The sequence below is a fragment of the Myotis brandtii genome, unplaced genomic scaffold (assembly GCF_000412655.1).
Source record: "Myotis brandtii unplaced genomic scaffold, ASM41265v1 scaffold8, whole genome shotgun sequence".
Classification (NCBI taxonomy): Eukaryota; Metazoa; Chordata; class Mammalia; order Chiroptera; family Vespertilionidae; genus Myotis; species Myotis brandtii.
In genome coordinates this window covers 5,565,255-5,582,229 of record NW_005371219.1, presented here as the reverse complement: position 1 = coordinate 5,582,229, position 16,975 = coordinate 5,565,255, and the positions used below count along the sequence as shown (strand labels likewise).

The 16,975-nt window shown below is 39.3% G+C and overlaps 2 protein-coding genes across 4 annotated transcripts in view; one reads left to right on the top strand and one right to left on the bottom strand.

The window, feature by feature from the left end:
- FAM229B (family with sequence similarity 229, member B) overlaps positions 1-3,726 on the top strand; it is a 13,201-nt gene extending 9,475 nt beyond the window's left edge. For all 3 annotated transcript variants that reach the window (XM_005883728.2, XM_005883727.2, XM_014531390.1), the window contains 2 exons: positions 762-900; positions 2,516-3,726. In XM_005883728.2, the coding sequence (XP_005883790.1) occupies positions 776-900; positions 2,516-2,633 (243 nt within the window). In that variant the 5' untranslated portion in view covers positions 762-775 and the 3' untranslated portion in view covers positions 2,634-3,726. The remainder of the gene's footprint in view (positions 1-761; positions 901-2,515) is intronic.
- An 8,203-nt stretch (positions 3,727-11,929) lies between these two features.
- LAMA4 (laminin, alpha 4) overlaps positions 11,930-16,975 on the bottom strand; it is a 139,583-nt gene continuing 134,537 nt past the window's right edge. The window contains exon 38 of the mRNA XM_014531270.1: positions 11,930-12,359. Coding sequence (XP_014386756.1) covers positions 12,214-12,359 — 146 coding nt within the window. The 3' untranslated portion in view covers positions 11,930-12,213. The remainder of the gene's footprint in view (positions 12,360-16,975) is intronic.

Below are 16,975 nucleotides of genomic sequence, written 5' to 3'. Positions count from 1 at the left end.
CCTGGATCAGGGTGGGGGTCCCGCTTGGGTGCCTGGCCAGCCTGGGTGAGGGGCTGATGGCTGTTTGCAGCTGGTCACACCCCCTTCAGGGTGGGGGTCCCCACTGGGGTGCCTGGCCAGTCTGGGTGAGGGGCTGAGGGCTGTTTTCAGGCTGGCGGGTGACTGAAGCTCCCAACCTGTCCTTTTTTTCTTTTTTTTTTTTTTTTTTTCTGGGTCAGCTTTAGCTCTGAGGCTTGGCTCCAGCTCTGAGGCCTCGGCTGCTGAAAGCAGGTATCTGGTTTGTTTGGGTTCTATAATCGAAACACTGTTTTAACTCCAGCTCTGAGATCCCGGCTGGCTGAAAGCAGGTTTCTGGGGTTTTGTTTAGCTTCTATATTTGTAACAATGTTTCTTAAACTGCAAGCTCAGAGGCCAGCAGTGGCAGGCAGGGAACGTTGGCTTCCTTCGTCACTGAAGCAAGCAAGCCTCATTTTCGCTTCAAGCTGCCTGGCTGCTGGCCGCCATCTTGGCTGGCAGTTAATTTGCATATCGCCCTGATTAGCCAATGGGAAGGGTAGTGGAGGTATGATTAATTACCATGTTTCTCTTTCATTAGATAGGATTGTTGTATAATATAATTTTTATACACTTTTATAGATATTTTAAAATGTCATTTTCAGAATACTGGAATATGCCTGTAGCAAAATAGTAACATTAAAAATTCCAAACAACTATTGGAAGACAATTCACCCCCCATCCATTATTATATCTTTCTAATCTAGGTTTTCAGTGAATTATGCCTTTTCGGATTGGGACCCAGCCACGGACGTTTCCAGTGGAAGGAGGAGATTCTACTATTGGGCTGGAACCTGGACTGAGCTCCAGTGCTGCCTATAACGGGAAAGAGATATCACCAGCCAGGTAAAGTCTTCTTATCCTGACAACTGAGGAAATGTGTAATGGTTGTCATCAGTACAAGCTTCAGCTGATGTTCAATATTAGAAGAAAAAAGCCCAGGAACATTGCTGTTATTAAATTAGTGTTAATAGATCTCAGGTTTTCTTAGCATAGAGTTTGTATCTTATGCCTCTGTAAGTCTAATGACAGGCCAATTCTTCCTCCTCCTGTTCTTCTTTCTTCTTCTCCTCTCCTCCTCCTCTTCCTTCTTCTTTTTCTTTTATAAACTTTTAGATTGTTTTTGTCGATAGTTTCAAGAATAGATAACTTTCAATTAAACAAGGAAACCGTTAGTACTGTTATGTGCAGGGCACTGTTCTTGGCATAAGGCTAAAAATATGAAGACTTAGACCTCATATTCAGTGGCACTTTGACTTTGGCAGAGGGTGATATAGGGTATGAAGATTCTATAAAACAAAATCATTTTTGCAAGATTGAAGAAAACTATAATAGAATTTGTTCCACTTTTCTGCTTTTAACATAGCAAAACATCAAATACTACATTGTTAGATTTCTCATGGCTTGAAAATCTTTAGAACACACATTTAAGCTTAATAAGGTTGGTACTTTAAAAATCAGAGTCATTCAAGGATGGGATAGGCTACTTTGGGAAGTACTGAGCACTTATCTTTAGAAATGTTTAATGTTGGTTAATTATTTACTGGGAATGTTGGAAAGGAAATTCAAGCACTAGATGTATGTTTATACTAGAGTAGTGGCCCGGTGCACAAAATTTGTGCACATAAAAAGGGTATTAATTAGAGGAAATATTTTAATATTACTATTTGCCCTTTCTCTATAATAGAAGTGTCAGAGATGAAAGAAAATTAGTAAAATGTATATGAAAATAATACATAAATTTATTGCCCATGGGGACGCAGTGTCAAGTCCTGCTGGCGCCGTGAGACCCAGAGTCAAGTCTTGGGTGTGGGCATCCGGCTCCCTCCTCCCTCCTGTCAGAGTCTGGGCCAGCGCCTGTGGGGACTCAGTGTCAAGGCCCCCTCTAGCATCCGTGGGGATGCAGTGTCAAGCCCCCACTCTCCTGCACACGCCTGCCACGCATGCAGCCTCCCAGAGATCGGTTGTTACAACGTGAGGGCGTCATAACCACAGGCTTTTTATAATATAGGATGTCTTCTAAGGGCTCTTTTAAATCTGCGATTCTATTAACATTTGAATAGTATATAGAAAAATATGTTCAGTTTTATATTTTTCCACAAATATTCTAATTTTTAAGTAGACTCAACTGAAGTGACTTTACGGTGCATATACATATGAATTGTCTTGGTATTATCACTTGGGTTTAACAACTATGCACCCCTGCCTTTTTTATCAGTTAGCAATCATGACATATCTTTAAAAATGAACACTTGGAGGGTCATCTTTGTATTTATGAATTTCTTGTGATTAAATGTATGTCTGGCAATCCCTATAACTCCTTTGTAACATTTGTTATAATTACTTTGTGACATTCAAAGACGTCAAAAATATTTAAAACAGTTGAACATGCACTCAAACTGGTGCTCTGAAAAGTTTCCTTTGTGGTATCTAACTGCTTGTCATCTGCTCTTTTACTCAGGCAACTCCGAAGATGCCATGGAAGTCATTGCCTGACAATAACTGATGTTCCCATCAATGTCTATGCAACAATGCGAAAGCTACCTGCACAAAGCAGCAAGGAAATGCATCCTAAATAACATCATTGAGTCTTTTGTGGAGGCTGACTAGGTCCAGGGTCATGTAGCAGTAGGGTCTTATGATCTGGTAAACAAATAAAAGTTGTGGCACCTTTGGATGATGACAAAAGTTGAAATATTTATTTTTAGTAGGAAAAGACAGAAATGTAGTCTGTAAAACATGTGTAGTAATAAGCCATCAGTTATATTTGATAAGACAAAATAATATTTCACAATTAGAAAGTACCTTAGAGATTATCTTGCTCAGAGTGGATCCTTAATAATAATTCAGGATGTTTATTCAGTCAGGACGGACCCATTCTAAATGCTTACTGTTATAGGCCTGTTTCCTTTGTTTGTATTTGAGTTGCTATTTAGCTGAATCTTTTCACTTGCATACCCTAAGCCAGTTTCTGACTTGATATATTTTGATAATGCTCTGCCCAGGGATAATTATATGAGGTGATAAATGGAACTCAGTGGATTGTGTATTTTGGAAGAATACCCCAAATCAAAGAAAGTTCTTAGTCATGGTTAATCTGCAAAGCATATAAAATGCTTGCATATAGGGGCTCAGGTTATTGATTAAATTTAGTATAATAATGTGAAGGCTATGGTTCTAACCCATTTTTTTTTCTGGAAAAATGATAGGCTATCATCACACTGTACCTCAAGTCCCAGCCAGTCATCTTGAAATTGTCTACAATTGGTATTGAGAAACTTCAGATGGATGTTTTTATTTGATTTGACTTAAGGATCAGTTTTGAGGTCTAGGCCAGCTCCCCATGTTTTCTTTTTCTTCTTGCAGTAGTCCCAAGAAATTCAGCCTGATTCCTTTCCTCTGGATGTTTGGCACCATCCATCCCATAGAATTGTCTTCTACAAAAGACTGACTTTAGCATCAGGTCGTTTCTCTAGTTTCCTGTCTATCGTGCTGCTCCTGAAGATATACACATAAGCCTTTTAAAATGAAAGGTTTGCTGGTTTATAATTGCATGGATGTAGATGCATGTGTACTATATGAGGTAAAAAAGAAAAAACTGCCAGGGATTTATAAATGGAGAAATTCTGAGAGTTTTATATATTCTATGTATAAACTAGAAATGTTCACACAGTGCTGGGAGGTATTTGAATTCCAATCAGCCAGAATGGAAAGACCTTGCTAAATATTTTGGGAATTGAATAGAGAGACGTCAGAAAAGTCCCGCCTTAGAAGGAGGTCTAAATGCATACACACTTTAACAAAGCTTAAAAATGAAATTTGAGAGACTCAAGGTGATCCCTAAGTAACTTAATTACCTGCCAAATAAAAATTTATTACTCCTTAAAGGAAGAGAACAAAATTCAGAAAAGAAGTTGCCCAAGGCTAGGGAAATATAACAGGACAGGAGAAAGGAGTGATAAAAAAAATTCTCAGAGGTCACAAAAGGCTAGGGATAATTTATATTTAATCCATAGTGGAAAAATCTCTTAATACAGGAACATTGTATGTAGTTCTCAGCAAGATATTATTTCAGTGGGGGGTGGCTGTGGGGTTGGGGGATTGGAATAGCTTTAGATTGAAGGCAACTTTGGACCTGTGCTAATAAACCTTAAGAACAAAACTTGAAAGGATCAAACTATTTCCAAGTAACCAAATTGCATTCAAAGAGGGGAAAAACACACCCTCAAAATGTAATGAACTATAATAAAATCCAGTACCAAAAAAGGAAAATTCACAATGATGAACATCCAATAAAAAATTACCATTTATGGAAAAAAGAAGGACTATACAATCTTAAGTCCAGAGAATCAGTCAATAGAAACAGATTCAGAATGACAGATGATAGCATTAATAGACAAGCTACCACAAATATTCCAGTAGTAGATAAGAGCATAATTATGATGAAGAGAGGGGTGGAAGGTATAAAAAGGACCCAATTTGAACTTCTTGAGATAAAAAAATACAATATCTGAAATGAAAATGAAAACTGGATGGGATTAACAACAGATTAGATACTGGAGAAGAAAAGATGAATGAACGTGAAGACATAGTTATACAAATTATCCAAAACAAAATACAAAAAAAGGGCTGAAAAGGAAAGTATAAATTTTGTATTTCAATATGAAGTAGTTTAACATATACAGGGTGTGGCAAAAGTAGGTTTATAGTTGTGAGTATGAGAAACAGTTTGTTCTTGTATATTATTTATTAATTATTGTATTATTTTCCATATGAACAACTGTAAACCTGCTGTGGTCCCACCCAGTAAGTAAGTGGCTTCCGAGAAGGAGGAGGGAGGAAGGTAAAAATATTTGAAGAAATAATGGCTAATTTTTTTTACATATTTGATGAAAACTATAAACTCACATATCCAAGTAGGTTAACCACCCTAAGAAGAAGAAACATGGAGAAAATAAAACAAACAAAAACATGTAAATAAATGATGTGAACACCAATGATAAAGAGAAAAATCTTAAAAACCAGATATAGAAAAATGGCACATTCATTCAAAGGAAGAAAAATAAGAATAAGAGCACTCTTTTTATCAGAAAACATGCAAGCAAAAGGGCAATAGAATGATATCTTTAAAAGTATCAAATATTGCGAAGACAAGACTTTTCAGTAAAAAAAATGCTGGAGTAACTATCTACACTAATAAAAGAGAAACATGGTAATTGGCGTATGACCGCTACCCTTCCCATTGGCTATATAAACTCACATATCCAAGTAGGTTAACCACCCTAAGAAGAAGAAACATGGAGAAAATAAAACAAACAAAAACATGTAAATAAATGATGTGAACACCAATGATAAAGAGAAAAATCTTAAAAACCAGATATAGAAAAATGGCACATTCATTCAAAGGAAGAAAAATAAGAATAAGAGCACTCTTTTTATCAGAAAACATGCAAGCAAAAGGGCAATAGAATGATATCTTTAAAAGTATCAAATATTGTGAAGACAAGACTTTTCAGTAAAAAAAATGCTGGAGTAACTATATTAATAATAAAAAAGATTTTAGACCAAGGTATACTACCAAGGATAGAGATATTTCATAATAATAAAGGGGTCATAACAATCTTAAATATGCAGAGTCCAAAGTACATGAATAAAAAACAAATTGAAAAGAGAACTAACTCCATATTTACAGTTGGAGATTTTAACATCTTTCAACAACTAGTAGAAAAATGACAGTACAATAGAATACTGTACATTCTATTCCAAAACACATGGAACATTTACCAAGAATATATCATATGTAGGGAACAATTCAAGTCTCAATTAATTGAAAAGCAGGCAAAGTATGCAGAGTATGCAAAGTATGTTTCATAACAAATGAGAAATCAATAACAGAAAAATATCTAGAGAATCTCTCAATGTTGGGATGCCAAATGAGACACTTCCAAATAACCCATGAATAAAAGAAGAAATGACAGAAGAAATTAGACAATATTTTGAAATGAGTGAAAATGCAAATACAACCTATCAAAATGCATGGGGTGCAATTTAGTAGTGCTGAGAAAGCAAATAGTTTCATTAAAAAAGAGGAACCATCTCAAGTCAATGATGTAAGCTTTTACTTTAAAAAAGCCGGAATGATGAACAAACTAAACCCCAAATAAGCAGAAAGAAAGAATGAGGACCCGAAATCAATGAAATAAGATGGATAAATGGTAGAGAAAATCAATGAAACCAAAAGCTGATACTTCACAAAAATCAATAAAATTACAAACCTCTAGGCAGAATTATCAGGAAAAAAAGACACAAATTACATCAGGAATGAGAGTGGGGGCCTTACTACAGATTATAAAGACACTAAAAGGATAAATAAATTTTTTTTTACAAGATTGAATTATTTAATTTTCTAAAGCTTCTGCCTTGAGTAATTGCTTTCCCACATTCCTTATGTTTCTAGATATCTTTCTTACTATAAGGGACTATTATAAACAGGTCTTAGGGTAACCCAGTGGCATCATCTATAATAATACAAGATTATATGCTAATTAGACCGAAGAGCCGAATGACCTTCCAGACATTATTCCGACATCCTTCCGGATTAAGCTGCGGTGGTGGGGGCCAAGGAAGAGGCAGTTAGGGGCGATCAGGCAGGCAGGCAGAGTGGTTAGGGACAATCAGGCAAGTAGGCGAGTGGTTGGGGCAATCAGGCAGGCAGGCAGAGTGGTTAGGGGTGATCAGGCAGGCAGGTGAATGGTTAGGGGTGATGAGGCAAGCAGGCAGAGTGGTTAGGGGTGATCAGGCAGGCAGGCAGGCGAGCGGTTAGGAGCTAGCACTTTTGTATTGTGAGAGGGATGTCCAACTGCTGGTTTAGGCCCATTCCCACAAGGATCCCTGTGGGATCTGTCCTAAACCGGCACTCAGACATCCCTGAGGGGTCTCGGATTGCGAGAGGGTGCAGGCCAGGCTGAGGGGACCCCCCACCCCCATGCATAAATTTTGTGCACCAGGCCTCTAGTCTATGTATATAAAATCCCACTGACTCAATGGCAGAACGACCAGAATGACCAGTCGACCAGTTGCTGTGATGCGCACTTACAAGCAGGGGCAGACACTCAGTGCGCACCCACAGTGAGAGCAGCTGCTCAGAGGGAGGGTCCACAGTCACTTGGCTGACTGGGATGAGCGGTGCTCCCACAGCGGGCTGATCCCCATAGGCCACGCCCCCACCAGTGCATGAATCCGTGCACCAGGCTTCTAGTTCTTTTATAATCTTCCTCCAGATTGACATCGGCTCATTAATCAGCTGTCTTAGGACATGATCATTTGAAAACATGTTCTGTTGAAGTGGCTGATTTAGCTTACTGTAAACTCGCTATGTCTGGCTGGGCTGGTGAGGGACTTGATGCTGAGCAGTCACCATCACTACACTTTAGTCATTTCTTGAGGGAATCAACTGTTGCTTCTGACTGGTAGTGTCATGCTACATTCCTCTGGTGCATGTGCCTCTCTGACCCATGCTTTGGCAGATCATATCTGGCTTTCATCTCTCAACCTCAGATAGCCTCTGCCCACCAATCCCTGTTCCCTAATAGTGTCATCTGGGAATGAAGTTTATAAACTTAAGTGGCTTTATCCATGGTAGCCAAACTTCTTTCTTATCTTTTGGGATTCTCAGGACTTCACAAGTTACCAAAGACTTGAGGCAATGCTTCTGTATTGATGATGGACTGCACCATTTCCCCCTCACCTTCTCCCCACAACCTCAGGAAAATCAGCAATCTCTGGGGCTTGGGGAAACGCAACTGGAGAAGTCAATTTTAGTTTTTCTTTTCTTCAGACTCCAAGGCACTTTAGAAATGATTGCCTTGGGAGGTGAGGTGAAGGGGTAATTTTAATGAAAACTCTGCTTTCCTGAAATTCACTCAACAAATATTTATTGAGCATATACTTCAATGTCAGGCACCATTCTAGGCTCTTACAACACATCAGTGCATAACATAAAAATTTGTGGAGCTTACATTCTGGAAAGTTTCTCCTGTTGCATTTCTAGTCTCTTTATATAGACTGTGTGTGTGTGTGTGTGTGTGTGTGTGTGTGTGTGTGTGTGGGTGTGTGTTGGGGGCATTATGATGTTACATTGCTGGTGGTACTGATATGGCTTCTCTGAGTCAATCCTAATGGAGAAGGGATTGGCTCTAAACCTTAGTTTGGAGAACTTATTTATTGCTTTACTAGGGGCCTGATGCACGAATTTCCTGCACAGGGGGTGGGTCCCTCAGCCCGACCTGCACCTTCTCCAATCTGGGATCCCTCAGGGGAGCCCTCTCCAATCCAGGAATTTCTGTCTGTCTTTGCAATCATATGAGCGAATTGTCTGAGACCCCAACCCAGTTTGGTTTTGTGCTCACAGAATAATAGAGGTCTTTTTTCTTTCTTTGCTCCATTGGTGGAGATTTCCTAGAACTTGCAGGGCATCTTTTAATTTTTCCTTGACACTTTGACTTTACTTATGTCTCTCACCTTTGCTTTCCCTCCATTTCTCATCCGCAACAGTAACTTGCTCCAGGCTCACTTTGCTCTAGTGTCTAGGACAACGGTTCTCAACCTGTGGGCGACCCTTTTGTCGAACGACCCTTTCACAGGTGTCGCCTAAGACCATCCTGCATATCAGATATTTACATTACGATTCATAACAGTAGCAACATTACAGTTATGAAGTAGCAACGAAAATAATTTTATGGTTGGGTCACAACATGAGGAACTGTATTCAAAGGGCCAGAAGGTTGAGAACCACTGGTCTAGGAGATCCTGCAAGGTGTCTGCCACCAGAACTACAATTTCCAGCATTCCCTGTGTTCTCTGCACTCTGGGCTTCTGCTTCCAGTCCTAGAGCTGCCACAAGAACTACGATTCCCAGAATTCCTGGTGCTCCTGGCCCTCTTGGTTTTCGCTTCAGGTCCAGGGGCTGCAGAAACAAAAAGGACTGGGGACTTCAGCCACCCTCAGGCTGGGCTTACAGGACCGGACCCTCCAGTGGTGTCCCCGGGACCCCGGCCGCTCGGCGCTGTAGGCCTGGAGTGTCTGGGGGACAGGAACGCCCTCTGCATTGCCAATGCGATGCGGCAGGTGTCCCGCCCCACCCCCGGCTGCTCTGCGCCTGCGCACATGCTCACTGCCCACAGGCCCATCATCTTTGTCGGGTTAATTTGCATACTCACTCCTGATTGGCTGTGGGTGTTGTGGAGGGATGGTCAATTTATATATTTGTCTATTATTAGTATAGATGGTCCCAGCTCTAGGCTGTAGTGACCAATTTATGGAAACTGGAAGGATTACTTGACACCCTATATTACCATGTTACATACAAGAATATGGGGCCCAGAGAACAAATATATCCCACTATCTTCTGAAATATGTCCCCCTTCCTCACCCCTACAAACTCTGGGCTGAGAACTGAGGTGGCTTGTAGTAGATAAAGGGCAGGCTGCTATATTCTCCTAGGTCTACAGAATGGAAAAACGCTAAGTTTTTTTTTTTAATTGTGTGTCTATACATGCATGTAGTAAGCACCTGAAACCATACTTTCAGTTTCAGTTTGGCTTTAGCTTTTACTGCTAAGTGCTTTATTCTTTGCATGTTTCCCAATTCAAAAATTCAAGATAAAATATTCAATTGTTGAAATTCCTCTTTTCCTACCACCAGATAATAGGGTGTTGCTTCATTGGGTATCTATAGGATGGTTCCCTCATCCAATCAGCTGTGGCCATGAGAGGAAGAGGTGGGACCCAGCCCAAATAGGGCTACTTCTTCATACTGGGGCTATGGGATGCCTCTTCCATTTTGAAGGGACTCTGAACTGACAGGGACCATGAAAATAAGTGGTCAAAATTACTAGGAGTACCCAACCCATATTTCTCAATATGAAGTTTTGATATCTTATGTTTAAAAGGAAAAAATCCTAGCTTTTGCTTCATAGAAAGAAGCTGGAGAAGATGGAGTCCCATCTCAGAACTAAATCAAGCTCTTATAAATGGTAAACTCAAGGTTTCAGAAGGTCATTGTGTGGTTGGTAAGAGGTATATGGGTCAGGAGATTCTCATTTGCTAAGCATAAAAACGTGAAATACTAACTCTGCAAATTCCTTCATAAATTTTGTAGAAGGTAGAAAAATTTTTGTGGTTTTAGTCTGTATATATGTGAGTCTGTGTGCATGCCTGTGGGACCTGCTGGAGGTGCAGCTTGACTAGTTTATTTTGTGCTACTGCTGAGGGTGAGGGGTAGAGTGGCCCTCCAGGATGCCTCAGGAAACTTTTGGAAAAGAAAATGGTTGGTGGTTTTAGAGCCACTTCCTCCTGATTGCATCTAATGAGGGAATATTGTGAGGATTCAGTGTGTTTTAAGCACTGGTTCAATCTATACCAGTTAAGGCCCTAGACTCTTGGATTCAGAGTTTTCAGCCCAAAAGTTATATATGGCCCTCAGAAGGTTTTGTTTGGTCAGCCTGGTATTTTCCTGTTGTGGTTGCTGTTGCTTTTAATTACCCATTGAAAAATCAGGTCATTTCAACCTCTACCCCCACCCAACCCCATTTCACATTTCCAGCTACTTTTGGAAATTCTGGCCCTTTAAGACTTGTGTTCTTTCATGGTGCCAGTCAGCTGAGTTGAGCACTGCTGTGCTTCTAGACCAGCCATGGCAAGTGCCTATTGATTTGTTCAGTCAGATTCCACCAGCTTTGCTCCGATGGTACTTCTCTGGCTGTATAGGCATTTAAGTTTGTGACTCCAGATTTACAGATGAGCTGAGAGTAGGCCTAAAGCAGATAGTCCTCTGGAGACGGAAAGCAAGGGATAATCATGTTGCTCCTCATTCAAATTCTGGCTCTTCAGTCTAGCTGAATGACAGCTGAAAAGTTACCTCACTGTTCTAAGTTTCAGATTCTCATCTGCAAATGCTCCCTTATAGGGTTAGTGGGGTGATGAAATGAAATTAACTTTAGTTTATTATGGAGCCTGGCACTTAGTCCTCTATGAATTGATATTAGCTATTTTTATTGATATCTTCAACATTAGTATTAATGTACCTGAGACAAAAGGGTAGCAGGAATTTAAGTATACATATATAACATTTCAAGGTAAGTTTATTTTATTCCCTTAGTAATTCTTCAAAATATTTTATCCCCCTTGCCCCAGTTATTCCCCACCCCATATCTTTAATCCTGTTGATATGAGGGCCTATTTTTATTTTCAAGTTTGATTACCTTTTCATGTATAATTCTTTTATTTCATTTTCTGTATTTTAATATTCCACCCATTATTCAAGCCTATTTTTCTAGACTTTATTAATATATATACCTAAAATATTATAAAATTTTAGAGATAAGACTAGTTGTGTTACATATATGTGAGGGTAAAAAGCTTTTAGTAAAATGACTTTTATAATTTTAAATTGAATTCATTATTTTGTCCTACTGTCTCTACTGTCACCCCCCCTCCCCCCAGGATTCCTATAGAACACCGTAATAATATCCCACAGGAGCCTCCCCTTATGTACAATTTTATTTTAAAGAAATAAGGAAAAAAGTAGTTTGTTTAATTCCTTTTTTCTTATCTAGAAAAATTAAAGTATAATTTAATGTTTCTAATAATTTGTTAGAAATTTACTTTATTAAAGCTTGATAACTGCTATAAACCTAAAACATTCTTGTTATATTGATAGACCAATCAGAAGTGCTAAAAGCAAATCTGTCATCTGTTTTTAGATGTTATGTAAATCAGTAAATCTTTCTAGGATGACGAAGAGCATACCAAAGATATTTTGGTATAGATTGAACATTATCTTCCTCAAAAGAAAGATGAATCTGAGAATCTAGCCACACTTTAAAAACGTGTCCCTTCTATTTTATTAGAAACAGGAACAGTAATTTCACCAGCAGGCAGTAATACAATACAAGTAAGTTTAACACTTCTTTGATTGCAGACATTTTAGATCCAAAGTAAGAATCCAAATGAGAAATAATAAACATCCAGTCCCTGATGATCCCTTTAAGTCGTGGCTGAAAGCTCCCGCAGGAGGAAGGGCTGCTGGTCCTCCGGCTGGCTTGGTGGCCCTCTCAGTGCTCTGAAGAACTTTGTACTTGGGCATCTTTGCTCTGCTGTGTCAGGCTGCTGGACAGGAGTTGATGCTCACGGCGCCGCTGACCAGGGCTGCTTTACTGAAGCTCACTGGGCGCCCGTCAATCACAAAGTGACGGATGCAGCCTGTGAAGGGTCTGCCGGGGGCCAAGTGTGGTGTCAGTAGAGACTCTGAAGAAAGAAAGCAATCAAAGATGGCAATTGAGGCATTCCAAGCCCAGATATTATTTCATGGTCAAAACTGCTCACATCAGGATGATTTACATGTCAAAAATGAGATACAGTTACTTACTAATATTCTTAGGGACATAATCTGCTTTTGAAGTAATATGAACATGTGGTAATTATAAAGTTTTGCTATGTTTTTCACAATAAATTTCTAAGTATGTTTTAGCCGTCTTTCAAAACAGAAATTTGCCAGTTACATGCAAAGCCTCAGCAGTGAATTTTCAGGATCTACCTGTACTTTTTGGAGTTAATTTTACCCGAGCCCCACTTATTTTGTGTGTTTTGCTGAGAAGGGGGAAGAAATTTTAGTTTCCATACTATTTTTGGACTTGGTAATGTTTCTATTTAATTGGTATCATTATTGTTCACCCTTAAGCCTCCACACTTTTTCCAAGCTCATAAAACATAATGAGAAAATAATGAATTCGAATAAACCAAGTTTTAATTTTTCTGAGCTCAGGGTTTAAGAACTATAAATAGGATAGTGATAACCAGCCTAGTCTTTGTGTGGGCGAAGGGGCCCTGCGGTATGCCAGGAGAACTTTCTTATCTTAATTAGAGATCTAGAAGAAGCCTTATGCTTATTAATTGCACAGACGAAATTAAATGTGTTGGGATGATAGAAGCAATATAATTTAAAGCAATTTAAAGAGCTTAGAAATATTATAAAATTAAAATCCATTAAGCCAAAGCTTATTATTATGTACAAAAAGCTATGTGAGCAGGAGCAGACAAAAGATGCAAAATACTTAGAAATAAGTCAGGAAGGAACATAAAACAACACAGCAAATTAAACATCAAGCTGCTAGAATAAGTTTTCTATGCAATGTAGATTAAGGATACACAGAAGCTTTGTACTAAAAATAAATAATGGAAATAGCATTTCATATCTAGCATGATAATTATAAAGTTTTAGATTTGGAAGGGGCCTGAAAGATCAACTCCCCCTTTCTCTAGATTAGTATGACTATATATATATTCTTTATGCCTGCTCAGTGTACATCATCAGAATAAAAATGAGCAAACATGAAAGACTGTAAGTCTTCTGCCCATTTTGGAGACTAGTTTTAGAACATGGATTTTGATTCTGTCCAAGCTTACCACTTTTTAGCTCATGGGAGACGTCATCTTGAGGAAATAATTCATACAGAAATTTATAGTATGCATAATTCATGACACGACTTACTATAGGTAGTGACAATAATAAAGTGCTCCAGAACCCTAAGGTAATTGATTAATAAAATCAACACATGATTTTAAGAGTGCACATTCCTCAGGCTGAAAGCCTGGCTATATACAGGATAATTCAGGATTTTCACTAAAGGAATGTAAGGTCAGATCTGTGTGTGTGTGTGTGTGTGTGTGTGTGTGCACTTGTGGACTATAGTAACAAAAATTTTTTTACTTCTAACGTTGACTTTTAAATTATCATACAGTAAAGTTGACTTATTTTGGTGTGTACTTCATTGAATTTTAATGAATTAACTTTTTATTAATAGAAATAGTGTCACCAGGGTTCCACATAGTATAGAAGAACTGGTTGGGATTCTAAGAGAATTAATTTCATATGGGGGTGTTAGTTTATGCCTAATTTCCTCTAGGTATTCTGTTTCATGCCCCAGTTTCTGATGTGATCTTGGTGGAATTAATCTTGAACAGCTTAAAATGATGTAATGAATGACATCAGCTTAAACTATAATTTTTGTTTGTTCTTACAAACAAAATTGCTTTTGTTCTAGATTTGCTGGCATGATCCCTAGAAGGAATTAAAAGCTTTGGGCTGGTGGTTAGGCACCCCCTCGCATGCTAGTTCCTGTGTGCTGGCTCATTATCTGAAATTTGCTCTTCTCCATGGCCAAGTAGCTCAGTTGGTTAGAGCATCGTCCCGATATGCCAAGGTTGCAGGTTTGATCCCTGGTCAGGGCACATATAAGAATCAACCAATGAATGCATAAACAAGTGGAACAACAAATTGATGGCTCTCTCTCTCTGTTTCTCTCTCAAAAATCAATAAAAATTAAATATAATTCACTATTCATTATGTCTCAGGCAGGCTGAATTTGTCTTCAGGTGCATCTTGCCCACCCAGTCTGTGGAGCTTACCAACTGTTGTAGTGAGGTATGATGGTGGTATGTGATGCTGAGATCAGAATCTAAAACTAACAAAAATCAAAGAGACAAATATTTGTTTGTGTGATATAGTAAGTACTTTCGGTGCAAAGTAAAGAACAAATATAACTTATATGAGGGAGGGCCATTCTTGTTTTGTCCGTCTCCCAGAACCTAGCATGGGGTTTTATAGACTCTTAATAAATGTTTGTTGTGTGTTGAATGAAGTCATGTTCCCTGGCAGCAAGGAATATACTATTTATTTCAACAACATTCTGTGGTAAATGCTGTAACAGCGGTATGCATAGCACGTTCAGAGAAAGGGGGCATGTCTATGCAAGTAGAATCTGAGCTGAGTCCTAAAGGTCAGAACGGAGTTACACTGGGGGAGGAATGGAAGAAGTTATTTCTTGAAAAGGTACTAGGGAAGGAAAAGAAGAAGAACATTTTCCAGAAACTGAGTCCCTGTGCACCTGGGCAAAGGCCTGGAGCAAACAGAGCATCATTGCACATTCAGGGAACTGTAAATCCCGGAAGGCGTGGGAAGACCCCAGAGGCAGGGTTAAGAAGGGGCCAGATGATCAAGGGCCTTGTGTGCTATGCTCAACTTGATCCTGTAGGCCCTTGGGGAATTTAAAATATTTTAAATGATATTGTAATATCTAGAAATAAAGCCATGTGAAGAAATATAAGAAATGATGTGACACATCCACTTGGTAAGTGCATGAAGTGCTGTGATGGCCTTTGCCAAGATACCCTTTCAGAATGGAAAGCAAGAGCAGGAGGAGAGGACTTGGGAATGGCAATAGGAAGGGCTAGGGACAATAAAGGAGAGGAAGGGTTGCTTTATGGGTGTCCCAAGTATTTCATCAGCAAGTTACTGCCATTGTCAATGTTGGTGTTTGAAAATTTTACATTTTACAAAGCAGAGGAGAGTTTAGTAATAATGTTGGGAATACCCAAAGTCAGATGCACAATTTACTCTGTGCTTTCTCACTCTCTTACTTAAAACATTATCTGCCGTTGTATGGGTCAGTCTAAAATAATTTAGTTAGGAGGCTAGGGAAACTCATGTTGTTTTTCCTTAATGTCCTAACCAAATTCCAGATATAAAAGTTTTGTTATCTTTTTTTTCCTTATATCCTTCTCTCCAGCTGTATAGTATTTGGTTTTTCCAAGTTATTGAAATGTGTGAAAACAAAAACATTTAATGAAAGGTCTTGGTCCCTCCATGCTGCCTCATGGGTTACCAGTCAGAGAAAGACAAGTATCACATGCTCTCACTCATATGTGGAATCTAATGAACAAAATAAACCGATGAACATACTGGACCAGAGACATAGAAACATGGAACAGACTGATTAATCTCAGAAGGAAAGGTGGGGGACTTGAGGAGTGGGGAGAGATTAACCAAAGAATTTATATGCATATATGTGTAACCCATGGACACAGAATAGTGTGGCGAAGGTGAGGGGGGGCAGGTTCAAGGTGGAGGGGTCAATGGGGGGCATATATGTGTAACCCATGGACACAGACAATAGTGTGGCGAAGGTGAGGGGGGGCAGGTTCGAGGTGGAGGGGTCAATGGGGGAAAAAAAGGAACATCTGTAATACTTTAAACAGAGTATTAAAACAGATAAAGTTAAAAAAAGAACACTAAAACAGCTGGAAAAAAATAGGTCATGGTGCCTGCTTCTGAGGTTTAAAACAAATGTGGGCTGTTCATATGTGTCCTCCTCTCACCATTCTGGATTACACACCATTCTTGGAAGATGACAGCAGCGATGTTACTGATGATGTTTACAGAATTGCAACTGGGAACCTCCCTTAGGACATGCCACTACATAGGAACAACAGAACTCCAGGTCTGCAACTTTTTGTGAAAATTGAGCCTAATCCTGGACAGGGAGAACACTGTATTCTCTTCTTTCCTACTAAGTAATGGAAGAAATTATCAGCAAACTTTTAGTCCAAGGTTCTCAGATCCTAGAGCAGTATTAGAAAATGAGTTTTCTTTGTGCTAGGGATAGTGTTTCACTGTGTGTCTGTGAGAAGGCTTTGTAAAGGGAAAAGAAAAAGATAAACAGATATGGCAGAGGGAGAGTAATATCTACTGGTTAGAGTGTTGGGGTATAGTTTTTTCAGTGTTACTTCATTATAATCCTTGTATGAGGAGTCACAGGTGTCAGTATACTTTTTCCCATGAAAGGACATCCTATCTAATTAGCCGTACATCCGCTACCCTTCCCATTGGCTAATTAGGGCGATATGCAAATTAACTTCCAGCCAAGATGGCGGCTGGCAGCCATGCACTGAAGCGAACAGGGAGGCTTGCTTGCTCCAGTGACAGTGGACTCCAACGTTCCCCGCCTGACTTGCCGGCCTCTCAGCTGCAACTCTAAGCAACTATGTTGCAAATATAGAAGCTAAACAAAACCCCAGAAACCTGC